Source organism: Trematomus bernacchii, unplaced genomic scaffold (genome assembly GCF_902827165.1).
Source record: "Trematomus bernacchii unplaced genomic scaffold, fTreBer1.1, whole genome shotgun sequence".
NCBI classification, from domain to species: domain Eukaryota; kingdom Metazoa; phylum Chordata; class Actinopteri; order Perciformes; family Nototheniidae; genus Trematomus; species Trematomus bernacchii.
Genome location: NW_022988098.1, coordinates 3,493,315 through 3,518,739, shown reverse-complemented (window position 1 = coordinate 3,518,739; position 25,425 = coordinate 3,493,315). Strand labels below are relative to the sequence as shown.

The window sequence follows — 25,425 nt, the reverse complement described above, 5'->3', positions numbered from 1 at the left end:
CACTTTATACTTTTACTTCACTTCAGGGAAATCATTATACTTTTCAAACTTCTAGAACTATTTCATGGTTAAAGTTACTGGTTATTTTATATATTGAGATTAACCATATGAAATGTATCATAACGTTGATGCACTGACATGGATTCAACTACCCAACAGTATAAAAAAATAGGTGAAATAAAATCCCATTTGGCCAGATACAATACTAAAACACATGACTCACGTTATTAAATCAGTGATGAAAATCCAAATATATTTTTATAAGAATATAACACAGAGCGGGGTCGTTGGGTACAGATAATAACGTTGCTGTTTTTTACGTTAGTAAGCTTTGCAATGCTTTCAGCCATCTTGTAATGCTGCCTTCTCATTCATTTCTACTTAAAGTTAAGTAATACTAATGAGTCAAACGTTATTATAGTAGCTGCTGCAATATTGTCATGTTTGTTTTAATATGTAATAAAAAGTAAGTGAATTAAGTTTGACAAAAGTTTTTGGCAGGTGTATAAAGTTTTGTTAGTCCTTATAGAACATTACATTATCTTTAACATGCAAAGTTTCATGCATGATAGTCTAAACTTTTGCATTACAAACTGTGAGCATTGAGGGAAAACAAATAGCATCAAATAACTGAATACAAAAAAAGTTTTTAAAGTCATCACAGGGATCAATAGAGTAATCTAATCTACTTTGTCTAAAGTTATACTAAGTAGTCTAATGTTATTATTGCTACAATATTGTGGTGAAAAAGTTATTTTCTGTAAAAACAAAAAAAAAACTAAGTGAATAAAATGTTGTAAAGTTATAAGGGAATGCATTGTTTTGTTTTTGTTAAAATTACATTGCATTATCTTAAATGTATAACATACATTGATTTAATGCATGATGGTCAAACTAATGCATTACAAACTTTCACTGGTATTTTGGTAAAACTGAATTCCTGCAAAAAATGTGCATGAAATCACCGAATTAAAGAAAGTGTAAAGTTATCTCAGGGCCACACAGGAGTCACCGTGGGCTGTGGAGGAATGCAGCAGTTATTTAGTGTTAAAATAAAGCCTCTCCTCTGACAGGCTCTGCAGGTGCGCGGGGCGGTAATCCCCCCCCCCTCCCCTGCTGCTTTTAAAGGTGATAAATGAACGACAAAGCCCCGGAGCCGGTTTGTTCTCAGGGCTCCGCGCGCCACGCAGGTGAATGGAGCAGTGCAGAGTGCGAGCTCTCTTGTTTGACGTCTCCATGGCGACCGCCCGAGCGGCGCCAGGCTGACAGGCGTCAAGGCTCGGATGAATGGGTGACGTCACCGCGCTGGCGCCTGCCAGTCTGCTCGGGCTTGTTTGGACAATCTGGGGGGAAGATTCAGAACAGAGCGATGCGATCTGAGTGAGCACACAAGGCTGAGCACACACTGCAGAAACATGTGAAGGAATCCGTGAAGCTGCTGCTCACACTGCTGCTTTTAGAGGAGCAGCAAAAAGAGAGTCTGTGCTGAGAGAAAGCATAAAGAAAGCTTTGAGTTAAATAAAAACAGGGATTTGCTCCACTGAGAAATGAGTGTGCAACCTATTTCCTCAAAACAATCACCAATCTGTCCTCAAATGTTATTAACTAATGATGCGATAAATTGAATAAACGGCTAATCTATTTAGTGACTGCATTCCTCACAACAACAGTTGTTTGCAAACAGTAATGACCAAAAAGAGAATATTTTCCCAGGATTGTTTGGCCACTCAATTGTCTTACTTTACTGTACTATTGTCATGATCCACATCTGCAGTGCCATCAACAACGTGAGAGGCAAATCTAGGGCACTGTGGCAGCCTAATTATCATTAGCCATTCATCCTATTCATCCTGTCCCGTCCCATCCCACACACATTCCCACAGTGCATTCACCACCCCGTGACTGTCCCCAGGCTATCTACACCTGCAGAGTCCCCAAGCCATGGACAGCTGGATTCCCACATATTACCCATAAAAGACACACATTTGTTTCCATTTGAAACGCCATCCCTCAAACAGATTGTAAATCCTGATAACCAGGCGGGAACAGCCATTGGTTAGGAGTGCTGTTGTGGACCGACCTTTCAATACAAACCCAGCCTTCTGATTGGCTCCCTGTCTTCAAACAGCACTACTCTGGCACGCCCCCCCGGCTCCTTCTCGGCTATAAAGCAGAGGTGGTTAGCCCATGTGGATGTTGCAAACTGTCAACATAAGCTTGCCAAGATCTCTAATAGGAAAAGAAGCCTCACTGCTGAACTACTTTTACTTTATCCCTCTTTTGGAAACTACACCTCTACACTAATCAACATGAAGGTTGTCGGATCTACCTGCGCCCTGAAGAGCAAGGTCGGCGGAGAGGATATGGTACGCTGCCTGTCCGAGCAGAGCTTGACCATCGCCAAATGCAAAATCCCACTGTTGGATGAACAGATGAGCGCCTTCCTGGCCGACATGAACAGCTGCTACAGCAAATTGAAGGAGCTCGTACCCACGCTGCCCACCAACAAGAAAGCCAGCAAGGTGGAGATCCTGCAGCATGTCATTGATTACATCTGGGACCTGCAGGTCGAGCTGGACGAGCCGGAGAAGAGTCGCCAAATCTCCAGTGGCATGATCCGCACACCTCTGACCACGCTCAATGCTGAGATCGCAAGCATCGCAGTCGAGGTAAATATCTTTTCACATACACTGCAGTGTCTAACTGATGTGACATGTTTTTGGAAGATTAGTACTTATGTGTAAAGTTGAAAAAGCCATGCGTAAAAGTTTCTACTGTGCGTAAAAGTTTCTACTGTGCGTAAAAGTTAATTTTGCGCTGAGTTTTTGTTGTGAACAGAGTTTGACTATGATAGTTTAACTATGAACAGATGTATTAATCAATATCCCTCTTCTCTTTCCCTCAGAATGGATGCTCAGACGACAGGATTATGTGCCGTTAAGAGCCAGTGGAGCATCGCGCCATCACCCAAAAAAGCGAGCACCGCAGAAAACGAACAAGGCAATCTGATGTGTATTCTAAAAACACATCTGTAAAAAAACCTTGAACTGTGTAGGGACGTTTCAAACTCCCAATGCTAGAAAAATAACGTTGAGTGGACATTCTCCGGCGGAGAGGTTCTCTGTCACTCAAGGCTCTCGATTCATCAGAGGGCCCTGAATGAAGAAGACGAAGAAGATGTGCGGAGGTGTCCAGATATAGACTGGGTTAGCCCGGGGACCAAGACATGTTCAGTGCAACCAGCGCCGCTCGTTGCTTGTAGAGTTTCTAAAGAAAGCTAATGTTTCTGTTACGCTGTTTTTATCTTGTGTTAACCATATAGAGATATTCAACATTTTGTAAAAAGTTAAGTACATTTCTCAGATTCCTGAGCGACAAACTGTATTGTATATTACAATGCCACATTATGTGAACATATTGTTTTCTTACAATGTACCTTATTCGTGTTTTTATTAAAACAAGACAATTATTTTTGAACAAGAATCATTCTGTGTCCTTGTGTTTGTGGGTGATAGAGATAAAGATGCTTATATGAGGTGTTATATCTTGCACCTGGAGTTTATAGTGGTTGATTTTTTGGGACATAGTTGTGAAACATGACACTAGTGGGTATAACAGGCTGTTATGGCCTTATTATCAACATGATTAATAGCAGGCCTACTCATTTTCATCTGAATAGCTTATTTTGGTGCTGACTTGAGCACGAGGGGAGTGTAAAGTGGTTGTCAATAAAAAAAGTGCTACACAGAAGAAGCTGTTAAGTCACTCAAGTAAGCTGGTGGTCAACAACATGGCTCAGAGCCAGTTAAATTGGTAATTTGCCTCTCTATGGGTCATTACCGTATCACATTACAGGAGGAAGTCTCATGTTAAATCGTCAAGTCTTAACATCTTGACAAATTGAGGCAGTTTGGAATTAAATTAAAATAAAATCATCTCATGACAAATGCTTTTTTAACGAAGGTTAAGTCACTACACAGAAATTGTGTCAATAAAACAACCCACGTATAAGATAAGATAAGACAAAAGTGAAAGAAATTAGACAAAAGTTGGTTTCATTCAATAAAACACCCTTTAAAAATGGTGTTTCAATATGTTATCAGTGTAAATCAACAGTTTTTCAGTCTCCCCCCCGGCACTGCAGGGGTTAAAATGGCTTTGGCGAGGCGATTCGTTATAAGATTTATTCTGTCTCCCTGGTGCAATGTTTTTCCCATTTCCCTGCGGTGCGATGCGCACAGCTGCAGCCCGGCGTGGCCAGTGTGTGATTGTGTTTGTGTGATAGCTTTGTGCCAAGGGCAGGGGAGGGCGGCGGGGCCCAGACTGAGCGGCGCCTCGGCACACCTGGGGAAGTTCAGGTTAAATAGCTCCACATTCCTCAACACACAGCTGATTGAAACATTAACAAACAGTAATCCGCGGGCCAGGCCGCAGATGGGCCGGGAACCACGCCAACACTCAGAGAGAAAGAGAGAGAGCTGCTCTTTGGTAGAGATTCCCACAGTACAGTCGTATGTTTTAAAGTTGTATTAATGGCTGTATACACTTTTTTTCTTTTTTGAAAACACATACACTACTTGAGCTGTCCATAAAAAGTTAAATATAATTTTTAACAAACAATTATTTATTTGTTCTTTTATTCTGAAAAAATAAGAATTATTTTTTCCAACTTCTTTTTTTAATCACATATTCAATAGCACTCTTCCTTAATGTGGTGGAGTTAATTGAATTACAACCAGGCTTGTGGTGGTCTGTACTCAGGATGTTGTTACCATTAAAATCCAATTAGGGTCGACTATTGTTTGGATTTTAAATGTGCTAATTTCTTAATTATTATTAAACCCATGAATCTATAAAGAAAAATCATACCCCTTTCTTCAACGCTCTTGTAGGTAGCGCCCTCTTGCGAGCATGGAATGAACTGCAGGATTCAAAAAGGTCCTCAGCAGGCAACAGCGCCATCTTCCGGTCACAGGGTTTGCCTGCTGATAATAAGTAATTGTAGATAATTTACAATTTAAATAAAATGTGCTACTCCAGTATAATGTATGTCTTGATTCCTATCAAGCACTATATATAATACACATATAATTTACTGCAACTTAAATTAATATAAATGCTATATCAATGATTAATAATTCTGTATTTGAATATTATAATATATTCAAAAAATGGTTCTTTATAAAGCATTGTTGAGTATGTTTTGATGCGTTTTTTTTTACTAAATGTAGTTATTGTAACAGAGAACTTCTATATGGTAGCTATCATTACATTTCCTTAATGATATATTACGTAACCTTTTTGTATTAATATGTCTACGTAAAAGACTAGACCTGTGCTATTTATTATTAGTTCACATTTTATTATTTGCGGAGTTATGCACTCACATTATCCCAGATATGTTGAACAATTTAGAAACCTAGGAAAACATGTTTTTCAATTGTAACGGTGTGTTTTGTTGGGTTGCCTTTTGTCTATCTACGCCGGGATCCTGAGTCGTGGCTGATCCTGAGTCCTGTGTCCTGGATCCTCTATCCTGAGTCCTGATCTGAGTCCTGGACTTCGAGTCGTGGCTGAACCTGTCACTGTGGTCCTGCCTGACTCTCATCATACTACTTCCCTGATGGCTCCCACAGGATTGTTGACATCCTCGTGGATTCATCTTCTTATTATAGACACATGCATTTCCAAACATTTGGTCTACCTATGCTGTAAAATGTATTATCTCTTCGATTTACACACGGCATCTATTGCACGTCTGTCCGTCCTGGGAGAGGGATCCCTCCTCTGTTGCTCTCCCTGAGGTTTCTCCCATTCCCCCCTTTAAACTGTGGGGTTTATCTGGAAGTTTTTCCTTGTACGATGTGAGGGTCTAAGGACAGAGCGTGTCGTATTGTCATACTGATATTCTGTACAAACTGTGAAGTCCACTAAGACAAATGTAACATTTGTGATATTGGGCTATATAAATAAACATTGATTGATTGATTGATTGATTGAATATCCTGAACTATGGAATGAAACTAATCCTAATCGGGAAAAACTGACTGCAAGGACAAATTCCAATGTGCAGTTTCTCCATATTGATTTGATTACTTAAGCAGAGGTGGGAGAAGTACTCAGATCTTGTATTTGAGTAAAAGTAGGTACCAGAGTGTAGTACTCTGTTACAAGTAAAAGTCCTGCTTTCAAAATGTTACTCAAGAATAAGTACATAAGTATTAGGATCAAAATATACTTAAAGTACCAAAAGTACTCATTATGCAGATTGGCCCTTTTCAGAATAATAATGTGATTTGATTATATTTATTGATCATTAAAGTGTTATCAAAGCTAGTAAAGGTGCAGCTAGTTTGAATGACTGTATTCTGCAGGGTAGCTTGTGAATTTAGCTACAGGTGCATTAACTAAAGTCTGATTTAAGTGTTGATTATATTTCACATTTTCAAACAATACCTGGAAAGTATCTAAAGGTATTAAATACATTTAGTGGAACAAAAGTACATTATTCACCTCTGAATTTGAGTTGGGTATAAATTACAAAGTAGCAAACAATTGAAATACTCAAGTAATCTTGAACTTCTACTTAAGTACAGTGCATGAGTAAATCTACTTAGTTACTACATATCTCTGAACTTAAGTAATATAAGTATATTTAAGACAAGTGATACACATCACCACAACAAGTACCGATATAACGTCACATGTAAAAAGTAAAACACTCACCTGTCTCCTGCATGGATGTATAATAAGAACTGGATACAGCGTGGGAGGCGGGGCCTCATTCATTCCTATGAGAGTTGCTCATTCGCGCATGATGATAAAATGGCCCAACTTTTGAGAGAGCGAAACGTCACAGATTACCCGGCATGCCTGAGAAGTACCCGTATGTGCGCTCATAGCGCATGCGCAACTTTAACCATGCCCCCCAAAATGCTCGTTCACATCAAGCACGTCAATTTGCGTACACGTAACAGCACCGCACGTTCATGACAGCATGGTAATGTTTGTTATGATAGATTTGATATTAACGAGGCGGCAGTTAGCAGCTAGCGGTTAGCTAGTAATTATGCTAATTTACACATCAATCGTTATGTACTTTTATATTACGCTGTAACAGGATCTAGTGATATCCAAGCAACAGAGCTTCATTTAGCATGAAAGAATTATTGCACTGTATATATATATATATATACACACAGTGCAATAAGCTTCTTAGTGCAATAAGAAGCTACAGGGACGTTAATCTACGTCGGTAATATTAACTTTATTTAATACAACATTTACGGTACAAGATTTAATCATACAGCCCATGTAGTATAATATTTTATAAATGATGAATTACAGCAAACATGTGCAATATATCCATTATTACAGCTCCGTGGGCTGGCAGTAAGGCGATATGGGTCCGTTCTTATTGTGCATCCATGGGTAAAGATAAACGCATGTAGTGCTGAACACGTAACATGAACGTGCCGGGCGGCGCGGTCCCGTGGGTTCGATGCGCGTTCATAATGCAGAGGGAAATAACTCTCAGAATAACGTTATTAGCACATTTTACAACTTGAGGAACGAATGTTTTTAATAAGGGCTATACAAGTGTTCATACTGGGTAGTTTATTTAGTTTAAAAAAAATTATCCAACGATTTACAGACCACTCTTTCCCCATGTAAGTCAATGGGAAAAAGTGTTTCCGGGCCTGGCAACCAAAAGGAAGTGTAGTACCGCCGTTTGGCCAGCACGAATATTTTCATCAGAGTCCGGCGCACTTCCTGGGGGCTTGGTCTCCTGTCCCCAGGTCCGTCGCTAAAAAGCGTCCCCAGGGAAACAGCATCCACATTTATTTTTCCGGGTTGGGATAAAAGAGAAGGAGGAAAGTGGTGTATCTCCCTGACATGTATGTTTGTTAGTATATTATAGTTTTTCGTACATGAATTATGTATAGCTTAATTCATGTATGTTTGTTATTTTGCAGTGATGTTTGTGTTGTCTTTCTATCACTGTCATAAAAAACAGATTTGTACATAACACCCCTTTTTATAGTACAGCCTAAATGTTGGGGCTATATAAAGCAGCTCTTTTTACCATTAGGTTGGGAAGTGTGGTTGTAGGTTGTATTGAATTGTTCCTGGATTTAAGTGTTGCCATGTCTGTGGCCTGGCTATTTGCCATCCCTTGTAAATAAATTCCCACACCGTGTGATTTGCTGGACGTTCTGCGTCTGCATCCTTAGGTCAGCCTAAAATTCATAATAATACATTTGATTTATCAAGCGATTTATCAGGTGCTCAAAGACGCTTTATAGAGGTAAACAAAAGGGTAACAAGTCAATCATCTTGCAATTAAAAGACTAGCCTACATCTGCTTTGTTTGATCAAAGTGATTTATTTCAAGATCATCATGACCCGCCCCAGATGTGTCCTGTGAGCCTTCGGAGGGGCCGACCTTTAATAATCGTCACATTAAACTTTAATTATGTATACAAAGCAGTTAATACTAGCTCTGTTAAAGAGTAAACATGCTACTGATGATGTATACATTAACATCTAATGTCTTTCTTTACACATCCATCACTAGCTCTATTTTTAGTAAATGTTCTGAAAATATGTCTCTTCTTTAAACAAAAATTGTTTTGTGGAAACATCTAGGAGGCGTGTGGTGCAGTGGACTAGTGCGTTGGTGTTCGGATCAGGGGGTCACAGATTCAAACCCCACTGCAGTCAGCATGTCGTTGTGTCCCTCGGCAAGACACTTCACCCCAAATTGCTCCTGTGGGGATTGTCCACAGTATTGAGTATGTAAGTCGCTTTGGATAAAAGCGTCTAACATGTAATGTAATGTAATCTATATTACGATACTGACAGAGTTAGCTTTGATTCACTTTCTTTGATCAACTTTTTGTCAGTGCAATAGTGGCTGATATTTACTGTTAATATAGTCAGGGAGTGAACTGCAGTCAGAGGGTAATAATTAGACAACCAGAGTCAAAAGTGTTTAAATAGAAATTTGTATTTACATCAATATCAACAACAGAACAAATCTGTAATATACATCCTGTAAAATGACAGCTTATCTTACCTTGAAATAAAGAAAAAAACAAACCAAATGATCTCTTGCCTCGTTTTTGCACTTCATTTTAACTCTACAAAGTTTCCTGAAGTAAAAAAAACAACATCTTGACATAAAATGAAGTTATTTCCTGAAAGATAGAAGAGATACGGATATGTCTTGGAGTGGATTGCATTCCATTGGTATTTCTCTTTCACAGCAAAACATGCTTTGTTTGTTTTTCCTGGATGTAAAAACGTTCTGTTGAGTTTCCAGTCCTCTTCGCTCTGCACTGAACGCCTCTCACTGTGGAGGAACTTCTTCTCATGCTTACAGTACAAAAACCAGATCCATGATATGTACCCCAGTCACCTTCAGACGAATATAATCATTAAAAATGTACACCAGAAACCTTGGAGACTATACAGAGATGTGGAAAAATATCTTTGGATTGCGCATGTTGAAAAGGTAGATTCGGCAAGATGAGACTAACAGTCAACATAAGATGGGGGTGAATAAAATACCCTCGACAGGGTTAAGGGAGGGGGAAGCATTGCAAGGTTACATTGAGGAGCACATTCCTCTTTACTGTACTGCAGACAAAACCCATACGCCTCCCAAGCCCCCAAAAATAATTTCATTTTTCTAACGTAATCAACCACCTCCGCCATCTGCCAATAAAACCTCCGACAAGCTCAAACCTTCAACTCGTCAGATCCTCGTCACAAGTAAAAGTGCCTCGCTAAAACATGGAATACATGACTTTTTGGAAAATTAAAAAATACAGCATACAGAAAAATGACAAACAAGGGAAGGAAACCCCCGAACACACCTGCAATATTTGCAACGGCATTAAAAAAATAATAAGAATCAACCAAATAGGCATTGACCTATGGGACACAAAAATACAACCAGGTCTCATACTTTGTGCAATAATGGGCCTTTAAAAAGCATGTTTGATATATTTTGTAGAATATTTACAATTCATATTCACAGAGACATCTAATACTGCAGTACCATTTGTTTGCTTATAACAGGTGTTAGGATGCTCAGTTACAGTCTAAAGCATAGAGGCGTAGAGTTATTGCTCCGATCTGCATAACGTAGATAACTGTGCTTTATAGCTTCCGATGACTTCAAGAATGAGGCGCATCCAAAGTAGAAATAAAAGAAACCCATTGTTGTGAAGGCATTGAATCTCTAGTAAGGCTGTAATGATGAAGACATATTGCATCGATCTTTGTTCCACACAGAAGCTTCCTGGTAAAGTGCAGCCACAGCTCGTTGTACCATAGTTCTGCAGCCTGGCCGTGACGCTGAATACTGCCGACAGCAGCGCTCACACACACACACACGCACACACACACACACGCACACACACACACAGGTACTTTGTGTTTGTGCATCACCTTCACAGGGCAACAGATTTTGAGGCTTCAATCGGGGATGAAGCCCAACGTTAGTCCGTCTAGCCCCACGTCCTCCAGGATGAGTGGTCTGCTGTGCCTGTGTCACAGATAATGCCGGAGAACTCTTACTGCGTGTGTTTTTGAATGTGTGTGTGTGTGTGTGTGTGTGTGTGTGTGTGTGTTTAGGTCCAGCTATTCTCGGGCTCAGACCGCTCTGCTGCAGCTGAAAGGATCCAGATTCTGCCACCGGTCCTCAGCAATACTTCTGCAGAGACAAAAACAATCGAGGGTTGAAAAAGATGGATGCTTCCTCAAAGGGGATTCATTGTCATTTCAGGCAACAACCTCAATTCAATGAATACATTTCATTAAATGGATAGAGTACATTCTAAATTCTAGGTATGAAAACTGTTGTGAACATATAGGATATTGTGAGAACACAACTCAACAAAATATATAATATACGTTTACCTATATTCAAGCATTAGGAAATGTTACATATTATAATTTAAAACTCCTATGTTGCAATGTTTTACAAACCTGATCAGGTCCCATTTGCATTCTGCCCATTGCCATGGGGTTCATGCCCATCTGGCCCTGCATCTGGCCCTGCATCTGGCCCTGCATCTGGCCCTGCATCGGGCCCTGCATCTGGCTCTGCATCTGGCTCTGCCGCTGTACTGGCATCTGGCCCATCTGGCCCGCACCGGCCCCGCTGACCGGCCCTGCTCCACCCATGGAGGAGTTGTTCATCATCATGGGTCCAAACTGGCCCTGGCTGCCCTGCTGGGGAAACTGCTGCTGGGGGTAGGAGCTAAAAAAAATAAAAACAAAACAAGGTTAAACACAGGCCATTTATCTCAGACAGAAATAAACACAAGGGAAAACCTTATATGATGCTAAAAAGGTTACCATCAGCTACACTTGAATAATGGATACATTATTTTGCTGAACGAGGCCTGGCGGTACATACTTGCTGCGGGGAATGCCGCCTTGTGTCCAGCCTTTCATTTCTCCAGAGGGGTACATGGCCCCTCCCTGGGGATTCCCCTGCATCATGTTGGTCTGAGGAGGGCCTGCCATTCTTCCTTGCATCATGTTTGCTGGTGGGCTGCTAACAGGAGCCATGAACGATGGGTCCCCCTGCTGGTTCATCCCTGCAACTACAACAACAAGAACAAAGTTAAAGTGGAACATCCAAGAGAAAATGACACACAGCCGCATCTCAGTTAACTCACCGTAGTTACCTCCGTAGTTGAAGCCCTGCTGTCCAGGCTGGTTCATGGCGGGGCCTCCGATGGGGCTCTCCATGCCTCCTGGTGCGGTGACATTTGGAGGAGGGCTGAAGCCCCTTGCTGCTGCTGCCGCCTGGCCCTGCCCCTGCTGCTGCTGCATCAACATCATCATCCGCTGCCTCCTGATCTGCATGGTCATCATCTCCCTTTGGCGCTGAGCCATCATCTGCGCGTTCAGGAAACCAGGCTGCAGATAAATATCACACTTTGACATTAACACTTCAAAATGTGCCATAGGAGATGACATTTAAAAAGTGGCAAGTGAAGGCACACTATATTAGTGAGAGTAAGTGCAGATTACATACCTGGCCAGGCATGTTTCCAGGCTGCATGTTGGGCTGCATGCCAGGTTGCATTCCTTGTTGCATCCCAGGTTGCATTGCAGATTGCATCCCAGGTTGCATTGCGGGTTGCATCCCAGGTTGCATTCCTTGTTGCATCCCAGGTTGCATTGCGGGTTGCATCCCAGGTTGCATTGCGGGTTGCATCCCAGGTTGCATTGCGGGTTGCATCCCAGGTTGCATGCCGGGTTGCATTGTGGGTTGCATGCCGGGTTGCATTGTGGGTTGCATGCCGGGTTGCATGCCTGAATGCATGGCAGGGTTTCCTCCGGAGGCGTGTTCCATCTTTATGCCTTGTCGGGTCTGGTTCATGAACTGCAAAATATGACAAGATGAAGAGTTAAATATTGAAGTTTTTGTTTTTGTTATGTTAACTGCTGGGTGTCACATTTGGATTATATCACGGAAATTGATCGTAATGAACTATCAATCCTTTAAATCAACATTTTTGAAAGTGTAAATGACAGCTATCAGAGCATAAAACCTATGGCATGTTAATTAACGTGTATATCTGTCTGTCTGTGTCTCTGTGCGTGTGTGTGTGTGTGTGTGTGTGTGTGTGTGTGTGTGTGTGTGTGTGTGTGTGTGTGTGTGTGAGATCACCTGCTGTCCCTGCAGTCTCTGCTGCAGCTGCAGTCTCAGAGGCTTGGTGGCGGTCATCATGCGAGGCCTCATCATGTTTGAACGCGGGTTGCCCATACCCCCCATGCCACCAGCCATATTAGGGAAGCCCCCAGTCTGGCCCACTTGATTCATCATGGGGTTGAAGTTTCCTGGAGACTGGCCCTGCATCGTGGAGCCACCATAACCGGGCTGCATGCCCATAGCGGAGGGCCCCGGGGGTCCAGGGTAGCCCTGGCTGTACATGGGTTTTTGGTCCATGCCTAAAGAGGACTCGGGCCCGGGGAAAGGCTCCGACTGCGGGCGCCGAACCGGCCCTCGCTCCTGGCCTTCAGGTCTGTGGTTCTGGGGAACAGACAAGATGCATTTCATTCAGACTGGACAATTAAACTTTAATATCAACAAAAAGCAGATAAGGGAATTCATTTTGTCTAACTAGTGATAGATCATTTATTTATGAACTCTGCACAAAGACCATTAAAAAAAACATGTTATATTTTCAAATGATATTCTCTTTAATGTTGGAGATGAACTTATTTTTTACTGATAAATGATCAATTATTTGTGGATTTTATTTGGTATTATAAATCTGAAATCAAGCTTTCAACTAAATACCTTAACATTTTATGCATATAAAATGTGCATTGCACCCATTAAGTCATATTTTATACTTCATGAAGCACACGCTTTCTGCATAAAGAATAACAAATGTATATATTCCCAATTGTCAACCAAGTAAGGCGTTTTCATTTATTGTATATGCTAAATCTAATACTTTTACTCTAGTAAGTGAAGTACCTGGCCTACTATTTCAGGGATGCCTAGGGCTCGGTCAATCTCCTGCAGAGCGATAACATCAGTGGTGTTGAGCAGAGAATCCAGCTGGTCCAGAAGTGCCCGTTCATCACTCGGACCCTCGCTGTTGACCCGAGGCCCTAGCAGCTCCTCCAGGGGGTGCCCAAACTGGTCCCTGACACAGGAAACCACACAGGAAAGGTTACACCACTGACTGGGATCACAGAAGCTATCAACACCATCTTTAGTTCAAAGTTGGAAAACATCTGGAAGCATAGGGTGAGGTGCAAAAAAGGTGTACCTGGTTGTGTTAGTCTTTGGTCTGTCCATTCCCATAGCAGAGTCCGGCCAGGACGGGGACCGAGGTGTGGGGCCGTGTGCACCAAACGGGCTCATACCCATATTGGCTTCATTGGTACCTGCAGAGAGGAAAATGGGAAGGTAATGATCAATAAGAGGTCACCTTAAATCAAATTACACAAGTCCAGAAAATGATTCTGATACCGATATTATCTTTATTCATATCATGTCTCTCTCATTACAGTTCAATGCAAAACATACCCATATCCATGAGTTGCTGCTGCAGCATAGAGCGGGTTTTTCCGGGAACACTGTTGGACCGGTTGATCATGGGTCCTCCCATTGGACCGGAGCGTCCCATGCCAGGGTGTCCTGGTCCGGCCACAGGGCTGCCGCTGGACCTCTGCATGCCCCAGTCGCCTGGTGCCGACATGGGAGGCCTCTGAGGCATTCCCATTCCTCTGCCCATCCCTCCTGAAAGACCAGAAACAATGTTTTATCAGTATGTTTCTCAAGTAATTATTTTTTTTTTTTAATTGGTTTAGTTAGAAAAAAATATAAAAATAATAGTATTATCCCCATGCTTTCTACTCTGTTGATCCCAGGACTCTTGGGCATGCTAAGTTAAAGTCTTTAATTTACTTGTTGGATTGCCTCGTGGCGGACACACACCCATGCCCCCTGGAAAGCCGTTGGGAATGGGCCCGGGTCGGATCGGCGTATCCATCTTCTCCTGCTTGATCAGTGTGGGACAGGGGAGGTTTCGTCTGCCGGCCAGCCCCCCTCCTACCGCTCCTTCTCCTCCCATGGGCTTGGCATCCATGGACAAGGCTCTCTGATAGGCACTACGCTGAGCTGGAGGCATGGGGCCTCTTACCCCTTCTGGAGCACACACAATACCACATTTAAGTTCACATACCAACACATATAGGTTGTGTGATTAACACTGCCCTGACAAGGAAGCATCTACAGTGTGATATTTCATGCAATACTTATATATAAGACTATGGCTGTAGTGTCTCGGACGTGCATTATGTTCTGTGTTTTTCCACATTAACCAGTGTTACATTTGATTACGATACTAAAATAGATTGATGGACTCACCATGTAAACTGTCCGGCATATTTCCTGGTTTGTTTCCTGCCTCTTTCACTGCTCTGGAGTCCGGTTCAGAGAAGAAGCTAGAAGTGTTCCTTGGGACCCCCAGAATGGTCTCCAGTGTCTCCGCCTGAACCATCGAGACACACCAAAGATTAGAAAAACATTCTTTACTGAATATCTTAAACTCAATTTCACAAATTAGTATTATGGGGCATAAGACTCACCACCTCAGCCGGCTCCAATTTGACCTTCCCATCCATGCAGTGGGGGTCCGAGCTGGTGACCCCTGGCCCCTGAGCTACTCTCCCCTCCAGCTCCTCCAGCTTTGGCTTGACATCCCCACCTTCTTTAGAGTCATCCTTGTTGAGGAGGTAGTGAAGGAGGGCGTGGGGCTTCTCCTTCTTCGGGCTGTGTTGCTCCTGCTTTGACTCTGGTCCTCTCGCCCCCCCTGCAGCGACGGGCCCCGGCTCAGCTGCCCCGCCCTCCAAACTGCTCTTCCCAGTGGCCTCGGCTGTGATGCGAGCCACCTCGTCAGGAGTGTTCCCGTTCTGCAGGAGCTTGTGGAGGATCTTGTGCTTCTCCTGCAGCGACTGACTGGTAAGATGTGCGCCGGAGGAAGACACGGCGCCATGGTTTCCGCCCGTGGAGGAGGACACTCCCGTGGAGGAAGAGGGGCTCGTGACACCGGCTGTTCCTTCTTTAGCCTCGGGCGTGGAGCAGGGGCCGGAGCTCGGTGTGTGGTTAGGTGGCACCAGCTCATCCGTGGGGGAGGTGAGGAGCTGCAGAAGCTTCTTGTGGCTCTTGGTGTCCGGGACCCGTCGGTTGGAGTCTCCCCCGGGAGGACCCGCCTCTCTACTGGCTTGGCTGTCGGGCTTTTCGGGCAGCCCCTCGCTGGTGGGGGTGTGCGGATGCTGCTGAGACTCTCCTGCAACCCCCAGTGAGCTGCCTGGGCTCTTAGAGTCAGAGTAGGCCGGAAGGCTGGGTTTACACGCCCCTCCAGCTGCCTGATTGGTGGAGTTGATGCTCGGGGAGCTGTCAGGCCTGTGAGGGGGAGGAGAGGTGAGGGGGGAAGGCATCGGGTTGCCCACTCCCTCACTGATGGCTTGGAGGGCGTTCAAGGAGCTGCTGGAGAAGGTGGTGCTTCCTAATCCTCCTCCAGAGTTACCGGGGTGACTGGAGCTCATGGGAGAGTTCATACCTGCAGAGGAACAACCACAGATATATCAACAATCCAGGAAGGTAACAATGTCAAAAAATATAGAAATGTCACAAAATGTGGTTAAAAAGTTGTGATTTTTTTTAATTGAAATAATGCTACCTATCTTTTCTACTCTGGATATGTACTTTTATTTTAATGCAATTCATTTTCATTATACGAGTGTGATTCCTTCTTTTTATGTAAGGCAACTGCACTGTCCCCTTTGCTGAAACAATGTACATTTCACCGCTGTGGGACGAATAAAGGATTTCTGATTTCTGAGGAAGTTAGATTTTTTACATGTAATAGTCTTCAGGAGTTACAAAGTTTTGGTTCATACCTCCAGGAGAGAAGGGGCCTGCACCCATTTTTGGGCTTCCTCTGACTCTGGGTGAACCCATGACGTTGTGTGGGGGGCCATTAATCCCTGGACTGGCAGGGGGGGGACTGGTCATCCCGTACCCTCCACCACCGGGTCCGCCTCCACCTCCTCCATGGAACTGACCCATCTGCTGCTGCTGCTGCTGCTGCTGCTGCTGCTGTTGCTGCTGCTGCTGCTGCTGCTGCTGTTGAAGCATACTGTGGTGGCCCATCTGAGTCATGGGCCCCATTTGGTTCATGGAGTTCATGGGGGAGTTCATTGAATGCATGGAATTCATCTGATTCATTTGACCCATGTTGTTCATCTGATGCATGGGACTCATTTGATTCATCTGGTTCATGGGATTCATGCGGTTGCCCCCGGTGTACGACGGCGCTCCCCTCTGTGGCATGTTGCTCTGCTCCGCAATGCCGTAGCCTCTGTTTATGCCCCCCGCTGGGCTCATGTTCATCTGTTGGTTGGGGTTGTTCACAGGCATGGTTTGAGGCCTTATACCTGCTCCCTGGTTGGCTCGATAACCATTTTGCTCCCTACAATGGAATCCATAAAGTTAATAATAGAATATGAAACTAAGCAAGACAGTTACCAAATCTTGGAGAGCATTTCTTTTTTTTTTACCTTTGTAGCAAATGTGTGGAGAGGTATGAGTGCGGTTCATTGGTGCTGGGATTCCTGCAGAGGTCACTCCTGGTCTGGGCTGTGACTGGGGTGCCGTCAGCGAGTGAGAAGCGGTAGAGAGGGGTCTCCGCATGACCATTATGGAAAGCTAGAGTGGAGAAAAGGAGAATTGAAAACACCAAAAATAGCAAGTCAAAACCATTCAAAAAAGTGCTAAGAATCAGCCGTGCCAGGTTGAAGCAGTAACTTGAATAAATATCCATATATCTGATATATTCTTGCCGTTTGTGAAATAATCAATGCAACACAGATGTGTTTTTCAGAAGACACAAAGGAAGGCACGGTAAAATGTGTTGCTCAACCTTCACTCGCTAATACCAGTCACAATAAATCTTCCATATAGATACTGTGCAACAAAAAGCCCTCCAGTGGTCACCGTCTAAAAGCTCTTAATGTGAAGCTAACCCAATTAATTCTGCAATAACAGCTGCTAAAGTTTGACAAAGACAAATGTAGGCTGCGGTCTGTTAGATAAGTAAAAAAAACAAACATGAAGTCAAGAGTGATACTCATCGTGACGTATGAATGCATCGACGTAACACATGTTCGGGTACTTGAATACTTTTGTTAATGACCAAATCACACCTGACACCTTTAATAATGGCTCAGAGCTCGCCAATGTCTGTTACCATGCTGTCATTCTAATCCATTAATGTTAAAAACAAATGCAAATATAAAGTTGCTATAGCATCTGCTGATGTAGCACCAGATGCATGAATGCTATGCTTTTTGTGTTAGTGACTAGGGAGGGAGGTTCAGATTAAACATACCATCTTGATAGTGCCGTTTGTAGGACCACGGTTGTCCCTCACTTCGGTTGAGGAACATCTGCATGCAGCGCCTCACCAGGTCCTCCCAGCCCGGGCGCATAGTGGTGCTTAGAGAGGCCTGCTGCTCAATCTCAATCAGTTTACCTGCAAGACAAGATAAACCAATGGATAGATGCAGTGAGTATGGTTTTGTGTATTTAAGAATCTCTAAATAACAAGAATGACATGGCTTTAAAGGTCCCATAACCATAACAGTACAAGTTATGAGTATAAGTGGGGACATTCTTTTTTTCTTTTTTTTCTAAGTACACAGCATCATCATATGCTAGCTCACAGTGCCTAAGAACATATTTCCAAAGATCGTGCCACCTGATTAAATGTGAGAAATGACTTTCATCTTATAGAGATAACACAGTAGAAACTTACCAGTGAGTTCATGGCGAGTGCTAAACCTCTCCGTCCTCTCTACATGGATGATGCGTCGTGCCACACAGATCATACATGACTGCAAATCTGAGTAAAGAGACAACACAATGATCAGTTGAGATTCTGGACATTTATCATTTTGTAGGTATGGTATTATTTGTAACATCAAAAATATACCTACAAATACAGTGGAAGGCATGGCAACACACGTAAATGTATTCTACAACGTCGCTGCTAGTTCAATCATATCTTCAGCATTATTCAATGGAATTGAACTGAAATCAGTTGCCACATTTTAACAGTTGTATTTTCACATTATTTTAATCTAAAATAAAATACAAGATAAACCTTAACCTTTATCTCCATAGGGAATTCAGCAACAGCAACAGGGGAATGAAAGAAATACATATTCGAAGCTTTCATCCGTGACATTTACCTTCTCCCTCCTCCATCATAGCTCGGGGCTGAGTGAGGGCGAAGCACTGCATGGTCTCATAGCGCTGGCCACCCGGCCTCTCTTCTGGCATCCCATGACTTTGACCGTGACCAAAGTTGACCAGCATGCGACAGTTGAAGGTGTGGCTCTTCTGCCGGGGTGCCTCTCCGCTCCACGATGCCCCGTTCGGTGCTATGGAGAGAAATTGGCAATGGCTGAGCAGATGAACACGACTTCATACGTGTGTTATCGAGTACTCATGTTCATATATTTATACATCTGTGTGATTGAACCCTTGTCTCACCATTAGACTTGGGCAGATTCTTGTGAAACTCCTCCCTGTCCTCATCGTGGATGATATTATACACGCTGGTGTTGATAAGCTCCTCCTGCTTGTACTGCAGGTACTGCGTCACGTTGTCGGACACAAACACAATGTTGCCCTCTCGGTTGACCACAAACAGAAAACCGTCCAAGGCCTGAAAACATAGGTGCCATAAAAAAAATGAAGAAATGATGATTAACTTTATTTAGTTACAATTGATGCGCCTCTATTAACCAGCTGAGACACTTCTATCAAGTTTAAGTGAGCAATGACAGCAAAGCACTGGCACAGCATATGGACAGGCAGGTCATTATTGTTGCCCCCCCCCCAATGATTGTCCCCGAGCTGACCTGTAGGAGCAGCGGTCCCAGATGGTCCTTGTCAATGACCCCCTGACCAGTGGAGGACACATCCGCCTTCTGGACATCGTCATCACTGCAAGTGCTCTTTCCTGAGGACAGATGAGTAATTTAACAACAGTTAAATATGCCAGTGGATTTGTATTTGTTACTTTATACATTAGAAATCATTTCCATGGTGTGACTGGACTAGAACAGCTGTGGTTCAGAAGGAAAGACTAGAGACCTCGGAGAAATGCACATGACCTGCACGTTTTGTTGAGTGACAGTTTAATACATTTTGTATAATGGTGTTTTGCCTATTGTACAGTTTGCTGTGGGTGCTTTCTTTATGCAAAGATAATTGTCTTTCCAGCCAGCAGGTGGCAGCATGAGTCACGGATGAATAATTAGCATGCCTTTCTATTTTTAAAACCAGCATGTGTCTGAGGCTTTGTTAGATACCACTCTATATAGCAGGGCCATCTGTGGCGCGGACACTGAGCAGGGCGACAAATAATACCACTCTGGATTTAATTCAATTTCCAATTCAAACTAGCTGTTGTATGAGCAAACAGAGAAAGCAAAGGCTAATTTGATGAAGGAGACAATGATCGCAAAGATGTGTAAACAGGGGGAGGGAAAAGGTGAGTTAAATGGACAACAGACAGAAAAGAGAAGAGAAAACAGGCCCTCCATCATAGCCATCCTGTAACTATGGCAACCTGGCTGCATAACACCGGGGCCAGCAGTAGCCAGCTGTGACCCTCGGGGTAGACTCCAATATTATTGCTCTTTCTCTTCCTCACCCACTTAACCTCACAGATATAATCTCAACGAATGTAAAACAGGTGGAAAATATCCTCCTTTGAATATCCAATCTAATGTCAAATCTGCAAAACGATTGGAAGATGGCCCGAAGGCAGCAGCGACTCTCTATAAGGTCTGATTCCTGAGTCACCACTAGTGTCATTCGTCTCGCAGCGAGGAGCACGGTTTGGCACTAACAGATCCACACTGTCACTGACAGCCTTGAGCCACGACCACCAAGGACTGGTCTCAATTACTGGTGTTCGTTTACCCCCAGCGATACAAAACGCCAAACTGGCTGTCAGTCTGAAGCCGCCTGGCCATGAACCAAAACACCACTTCATCACGGCATCATCTGTCCTGCAGGCTAAGAGATCCAGCCCAACTAACGTCCCTGTTTACCCCCCATAGAAAATACCGGAAAAAAATTATATAATAATACAACATATAATTCAATTAATGATAGAAATTCATTTATAACCAACACAATAAATACCTCGACTTGTAAAAAGAAAAAACGAAGAAAGGTTTGGCTTATTTGTAGCGAAATATTCCATTTGAAAGCAAAAATATTTTGTGTAAAACAGCCCCATTCAGCCAACTAAAACAATACAAAAAAAGGTTTAATAAAGAAGGCTTATTATATTAAAAAAAAAATGCGGTAAGAAAAAACGATGTGAAACTGCTCTGCTATTTTGGCTCCAACATGCAGTAGCACTAACATTGGTATGGTTTATTGAAAGCTCATGTACTTGCAAGTTAAAAGCTTCAGCTAAATGTAATGTAACAAATGCAATAAAAGCAATAATAATGATAGTGAGTGTGTGAGTGTGTGAGTGTGTGAGTGTACAGTGTGGGTACCTTGCTCTTTTATTTGTCTGATCTGTCTCACAGTCTCTTTGAGGATGGCACATTTGTCAGGCTTGACGTTGAAGCTGTCAATGTTGGAGAGATTGGCAGAGATGAGCTCCGCGAGCTCCTCGATGTACTTGCTCTCCTGTTCCCTCCGACGCTTGTCACACCTGCCGAGGCGCCAAGGGGATTAGACACGTTACTATGACAACCTCACCTCCCCATGCCCCGTCCGTATGCAGGCCATACGGCCTTGGCTGGGATGCTTCGGATACTTCGATGGCAGCAGAAGACATACGTTTGAACCAGATGAAGGGGGGTAGGGATGTTTACAGGGGGCAGTAGGGAGGAAGCGACCTCGTGCACTTGCTGACATTCATACCGAAAACAGCAGCGGACAATGATTGATTTGCGACTGACAGTCAACAGAAGTTACAGTACTCACCCTAAGCCTGGTGTGTCACAGGTGGAGAGTTTACGTTTGCGGTCGGAGCACAGCGGCTCCAACGAGTTGTCTCCTATGCCACTCATCTTCAGCGCATATCAGCCCCTGAAAGCACAAAACTGCACATCATATATACATGCATACACACATACAGGGAGCGCAACATGATCAGAGGGAATGAACTGGGAGTGTGGTTTTATATGCTTATGTGTGTGGTATAATCAAATCAAAGGATAAGTGTGGATTGGGACATGCCTTCAGCCGTCAATTCTTTGCAAAGTTCACTTTTTATGCCAGGCAAACCTTGAGAGCTCAGTGTCAAGTAATGGGGGAAAGAAATAAAGAAGCTACTGAGGTTATAAATAAAGTGACTTCTGAGGCGAGAGTAGATTGTAGATTCCCACAGATTTATTAGGGTAAACTATCCAGTTAGTAAAGCAGCCTTGGTTCCTGCTTAGTGCCTGATGGGAGTGAAATCTCATCTGTTCCACTGTGAGGAGCGACTGATGATGATGTAGTGATTTGGCGCCTCGGGGGAGATGGGTCATTCTGCGTTCAGCCAGCTTGCCCGCTAGAACGATACCACTCTGCTAGCAGCGGCAACACACAGCGCACACAAACTGTTTCCAGAACAGTTTCATGTCCAGGCATGTCGCAGCACAGTCTGCAAGAGAGTTTTAGCTGCTGTCCCAGCTAGAGACACATTTTCACCAGCCTTCCTCTCTGTCTAACTGCATGGGACGGCACTGGGGGGAAAAAAATACCCACTGCTTATGCACGTGGAACCCAGAAACAATCCAGGCGAGGGACTAGTAAGAATTATCCGCATTCTCCATACTAGGCCACATCCGCTCTTTATTCCAATAGGTTTTAACTGCCGTTTCCTCCCATACCATCCCGAGGCAGTCCCTCCCTTCTCTCCCTCCCTCCCTCCCTCCCTGGGTGTAGCAGTACTGGGCTGTGGACCCTGCCCTTGTTGTCTTGCTCTGCCATTGCCCTGTGTCTGACCCCCTCAAAGTTCACGTTAGAGGAAACCTCTCTAACCAGCCTCTAAGGTCACTGCTGTTTTCCGATTCCCACCCAGAAACACACACACAGAGCTGTAGCATGCTGCTTCACAACCAGATACGACTCTATGCTCGACTCTGCGTCCGCACACACAAACAAACTCTTAAACACAGAGTGAGCTCATTCCAGAGTGGAAAAGTATAGAACGGATGGGAGCCATTATGCAACTCCTGCTCCGCAAACTGCAGGCTAGGACACGCAGCCCATTCACCACTACTACTCCTACAGGAGCACCAAGTCTCAGACAAGCACTCCGCGCCATAAATCTGCAGCGCATGCTTGGTGTCCGTCTACCTTTCACCACCCCTCTCTAAATCTGCCTGTCCTGCTCCGGCTGTGACTCTCAATGCCTTCCCTTCTCTCTTTCTCCCTTCCTTCCTGCTGTCTGTCCTAAGGCTCACCTCTGCAGCAGTGGAGAAAGATGACATCAGCCCTCAGTCAGCCTCAAATCCTGAAAATGGACAAACAAGCCGAGCTGGGGGCCTTTCTGAGAACAGGGAATGTATGGCTGTGTACACAGTTCTGGTCATGGGGAAACAATGTTGAAACCGCTCAGTCTGTTTGTAACTTCACTTAAACAACTATGTTTGCAAGGGATTTAAACTACACGACACAATTTACATTGAAAATAGTATGTGTCATTTGTTAAAGGGCCCATGTCATGCTTTTCCGGTTATTACCCGTCCCCTTGTGTGTTAGGAAGGTTTTTATGCATGTAAACGGTCTGCAGAGTCAAAAACCCTCAAAGTACACCCTGTAGCGAGTAAAACTCTAACACAGAAAAGACCTCCCCAAAACGCCTCGTTGGAGATTTCTCATGTTCTTCCTGGGCATCGTGACGTCTGGATACCCAGTAGCCACGCCCAGAGCTATGACGCACCCTCTGCCAGCCAAGCATATATACTGTTGGAATCTCAGGTTCAGTTCAAAACAGCGCTAACTGGGCTAACGAAGTTGCTAGCGTTTACATACATCAACTACAATGTTAGCAGATGGCCTTACATGTTTCTCATAGCACGAGAATGTCTGCATTCACACACGAAATACTCATAGACAGTATACTCCGGGTGATTTACCCTACGGTCAGTACATTATAGTTGGCGTTCCTAACCGAGCTACCGTTCATAGCGTGTATGCTACCGAGATAAACAACGACGCTACCGAGAGGTAGACATGCTAGACGAAAACATTGTTTTCATGCCAGCTACAATGAATGACCGAACGTAGCAGACTACCCGTATAAGATTGCAATTGTAAACACGTTCTTCCTAGCCTAATATGAACCACTAGCCACTAGCTTTTGTTCACAGTGGTTTTATTACACATAAAACAGCGCTAACTGGGCTAACGAAGTTGCTAGCGTTTACATATATCAACTACAATGTCAGCAGATGGCCTTACATGTTTCTCATAGCACGAGAATGTCTGCATTCACACACGAAATACTCTTATACAGTATACTCCGGGTGATTTACCGTATGGTCAGTCGCGAAACTTAATTACATTATAGTTGGCTTTCCTAGCATGTATGCTACAAAGCTAAACAACAAGGCTACCTATAGCTAGACATGCTAGGAAAAACATTGTTTTTATGCCAGCTACAATGAATGACCGAACGTAGCAGACTACCGTATAAGATTGCAATTGTAAACACGTTATTGCTAGCCTAATATGAACCACTAGCTTTTGTTCATAGTAGGTTGGCATACTACACTGAACAACTAGAAAACGTAGGTTAGCTTATACAAAAACTGATGCTCCGCTCAGAGCCGAAAAAACACTGTGTTAGACATGGGCGGAGCCTCTCTGGTGGTTGACTAATCAGAACAGAGTGGCCGAGCTGACCAATCGGAGCACACTGGGCTCACAGGGAGGGGGGGGGCAGGAGCTCAAACAAGCCGTTTAGGACAGAGAGTGAATACACATACTTTACAGAGATGCTGTATGAGAAACCAATGTGAGTTTGGAACATTGCACAATATAAATCTATTTTAGTAGACCTCAACAATGGAATTATGATCAGTGGAAATGGCCATGACATGGGCCCTTTAATTAATTCTGCTCCTTCCAAAAGACTTTGACTGCCTGAAATCTAAAAAAAAACACGCACACAGCACTTCTGGAGCAGAGTTAGAGATTGCGAGCAGCAGCCAACCAAAACCACAGATGAGTCTCAACAGGCCTGGCAGGTTGCCACTGACCTGAATCAGCTTCATTTGACAATGTGAAACTTGCTCAGGGACAAGATGAGATATGTCAGACAAACCATGAGGCACACAAACAACAGCTGCCAACGTGAGAAATACAACATATCATAGTTAAAAATAATACCATTTCTTAATTTTTTGACAGACTGTCTACCTGGCAAGTGTGTGTGAGTGTGTGTTTTTCTTTAAGTTATACATCATGCTCACCTTGACCAGTAGAAGCCCCAGTCAAGCTCCATTCAGGGTCTAGTGTCGCTTCAATGTCTTAACATCTCCTGGAAAGAGAAAATGGAAAGGTCATGAACTCTGAAAGTCTTAACGTGAATCCATAATGGCACTGCCCTTTTTATGTTTAGCTTTCACTGAAAATCATGGGAAAAAAAACGATTTCTAAAAATGCACAGGAAGCCACTGCAGATAGCATCCTGTTTGCGTCCTCCCCTCAGCCCGTTCCACTGCGTCATCACTTCCCTTTCCTGGAAATGTTACCACTCGTCCACCCTATTTACATATTTTGTTTATCAGGCTGGACCCCTGTCGCCTGGATCCTACTCGCACACCTTGATCGATATTAGCTGC

At 43.7% G+C, this 25,425-nt stretch overlaps 2 protein-coding genes across 11 annotated transcripts in view; one reads left to right on the top strand and one right to left on the bottom strand.

Annotated features, from left to right (window-relative positions):
• The first annotated feature begins 2,188 nt into the window (after window positions 1–2,188).
• On the top strand, window positions 2,189–3,486 carry id1 (inhibitor of DNA binding 1, HLH protein). The gene is made up of 2 exons (XM_034121796.1): window positions 2,189–2,669; window positions 2,906–3,486. The coding sequence occupies exons 1-2, from the start codon at window positions 2,310–2,312 to the stop codon at window positions 2,939–2,941; spliced, it is 396 nt and encodes a 131-aa protein (XP_033977687.1). The 5' UTR covers window positions 2,189–2,309; the 3' UTR covers window positions 2,942–3,486.
• Window positions 3,487–8,991: 5,505 nt separating this feature from the next.
• LOC117475532 (nuclear receptor coactivator 3-like) overlaps window positions 8,992–25,425 on the bottom strand; it is a 37,357-nt gene continuing 20,923 nt past the window's right edge. For 2 of the 10 annotated variants that reach the window (XM_034121786.1, XM_034121788.1), the window contains exons 2-23: window positions 25,054–25,121; window positions 21,572–21,676; window positions 21,136–21,296; window positions 19,477–19,577; window positions 19,106–19,280; window positions 18,802–18,993; window positions 18,366–18,452; window positions 17,940–18,083; window positions 17,110–17,257; window positions 16,450–17,021; window positions 15,136–16,109; window positions 14,915–15,038; window positions 14,453–14,692; window positions 14,072–14,284; window positions 13,812–13,929; window positions 13,514–13,685; window positions 12,698–13,060; window positions 12,059–12,409; window positions 11,697–11,940; window positions 11,432–11,621; window positions 10,999–11,272; window positions 8,992–10,723 (exon numbers count right to left, since the gene is read on the bottom strand). In XM_034121786.1, the coding sequence (XP_033977677.1) occupies window positions 10,712–10,723; window positions 10,999–11,272; window positions 11,432–11,621; window positions 11,697–11,940; window positions 12,059–12,409; window positions 12,698–13,060; window positions 13,514–13,685; window positions 13,812–13,929; window positions 14,072–14,284; window positions 14,453–14,692; window positions 14,915–15,038; window positions 15,136–16,109; window positions 16,450–17,021; window positions 17,110–17,257; window positions 17,940–18,083; window positions 18,366–18,452; window positions 18,802–18,993; window positions 19,106–19,280; window positions 19,477–19,577; window positions 21,136–21,296; window positions 21,572–21,657 (4,941 nt within the window). In that variant the 5' untranslated portion in view covers window positions 21,658–21,676; window positions 25,054–25,121 and the 3' untranslated portion in view covers window positions 8,992–10,711. Of the gene's footprint in view, window positions 10,724–10,998; window positions 11,273–11,431; window positions 11,622–11,696; window positions 11,941–12,058; window positions 12,410–12,697; window positions 13,061–13,513; window positions 13,686–13,811; window positions 13,930–14,071; window positions 14,285–14,452; window positions 14,693–14,914; window positions 15,039–15,135; window positions 16,110–16,449; window positions 17,022–17,109; window positions 17,258–17,939; window positions 18,084–18,365; window positions 18,453–18,801; window positions 18,994–19,105; window positions 19,281–19,476; window positions 19,578–21,135; window positions 21,297–21,571; window positions 21,691–25,053; window positions 25,122–25,425 lie in introns of all 10 variants that reach the window. The other 8 variants (XM_034121787.1, XM_034121791.1, XM_034121793.1 and 5 more) reach the window with 8 other exon arrangements.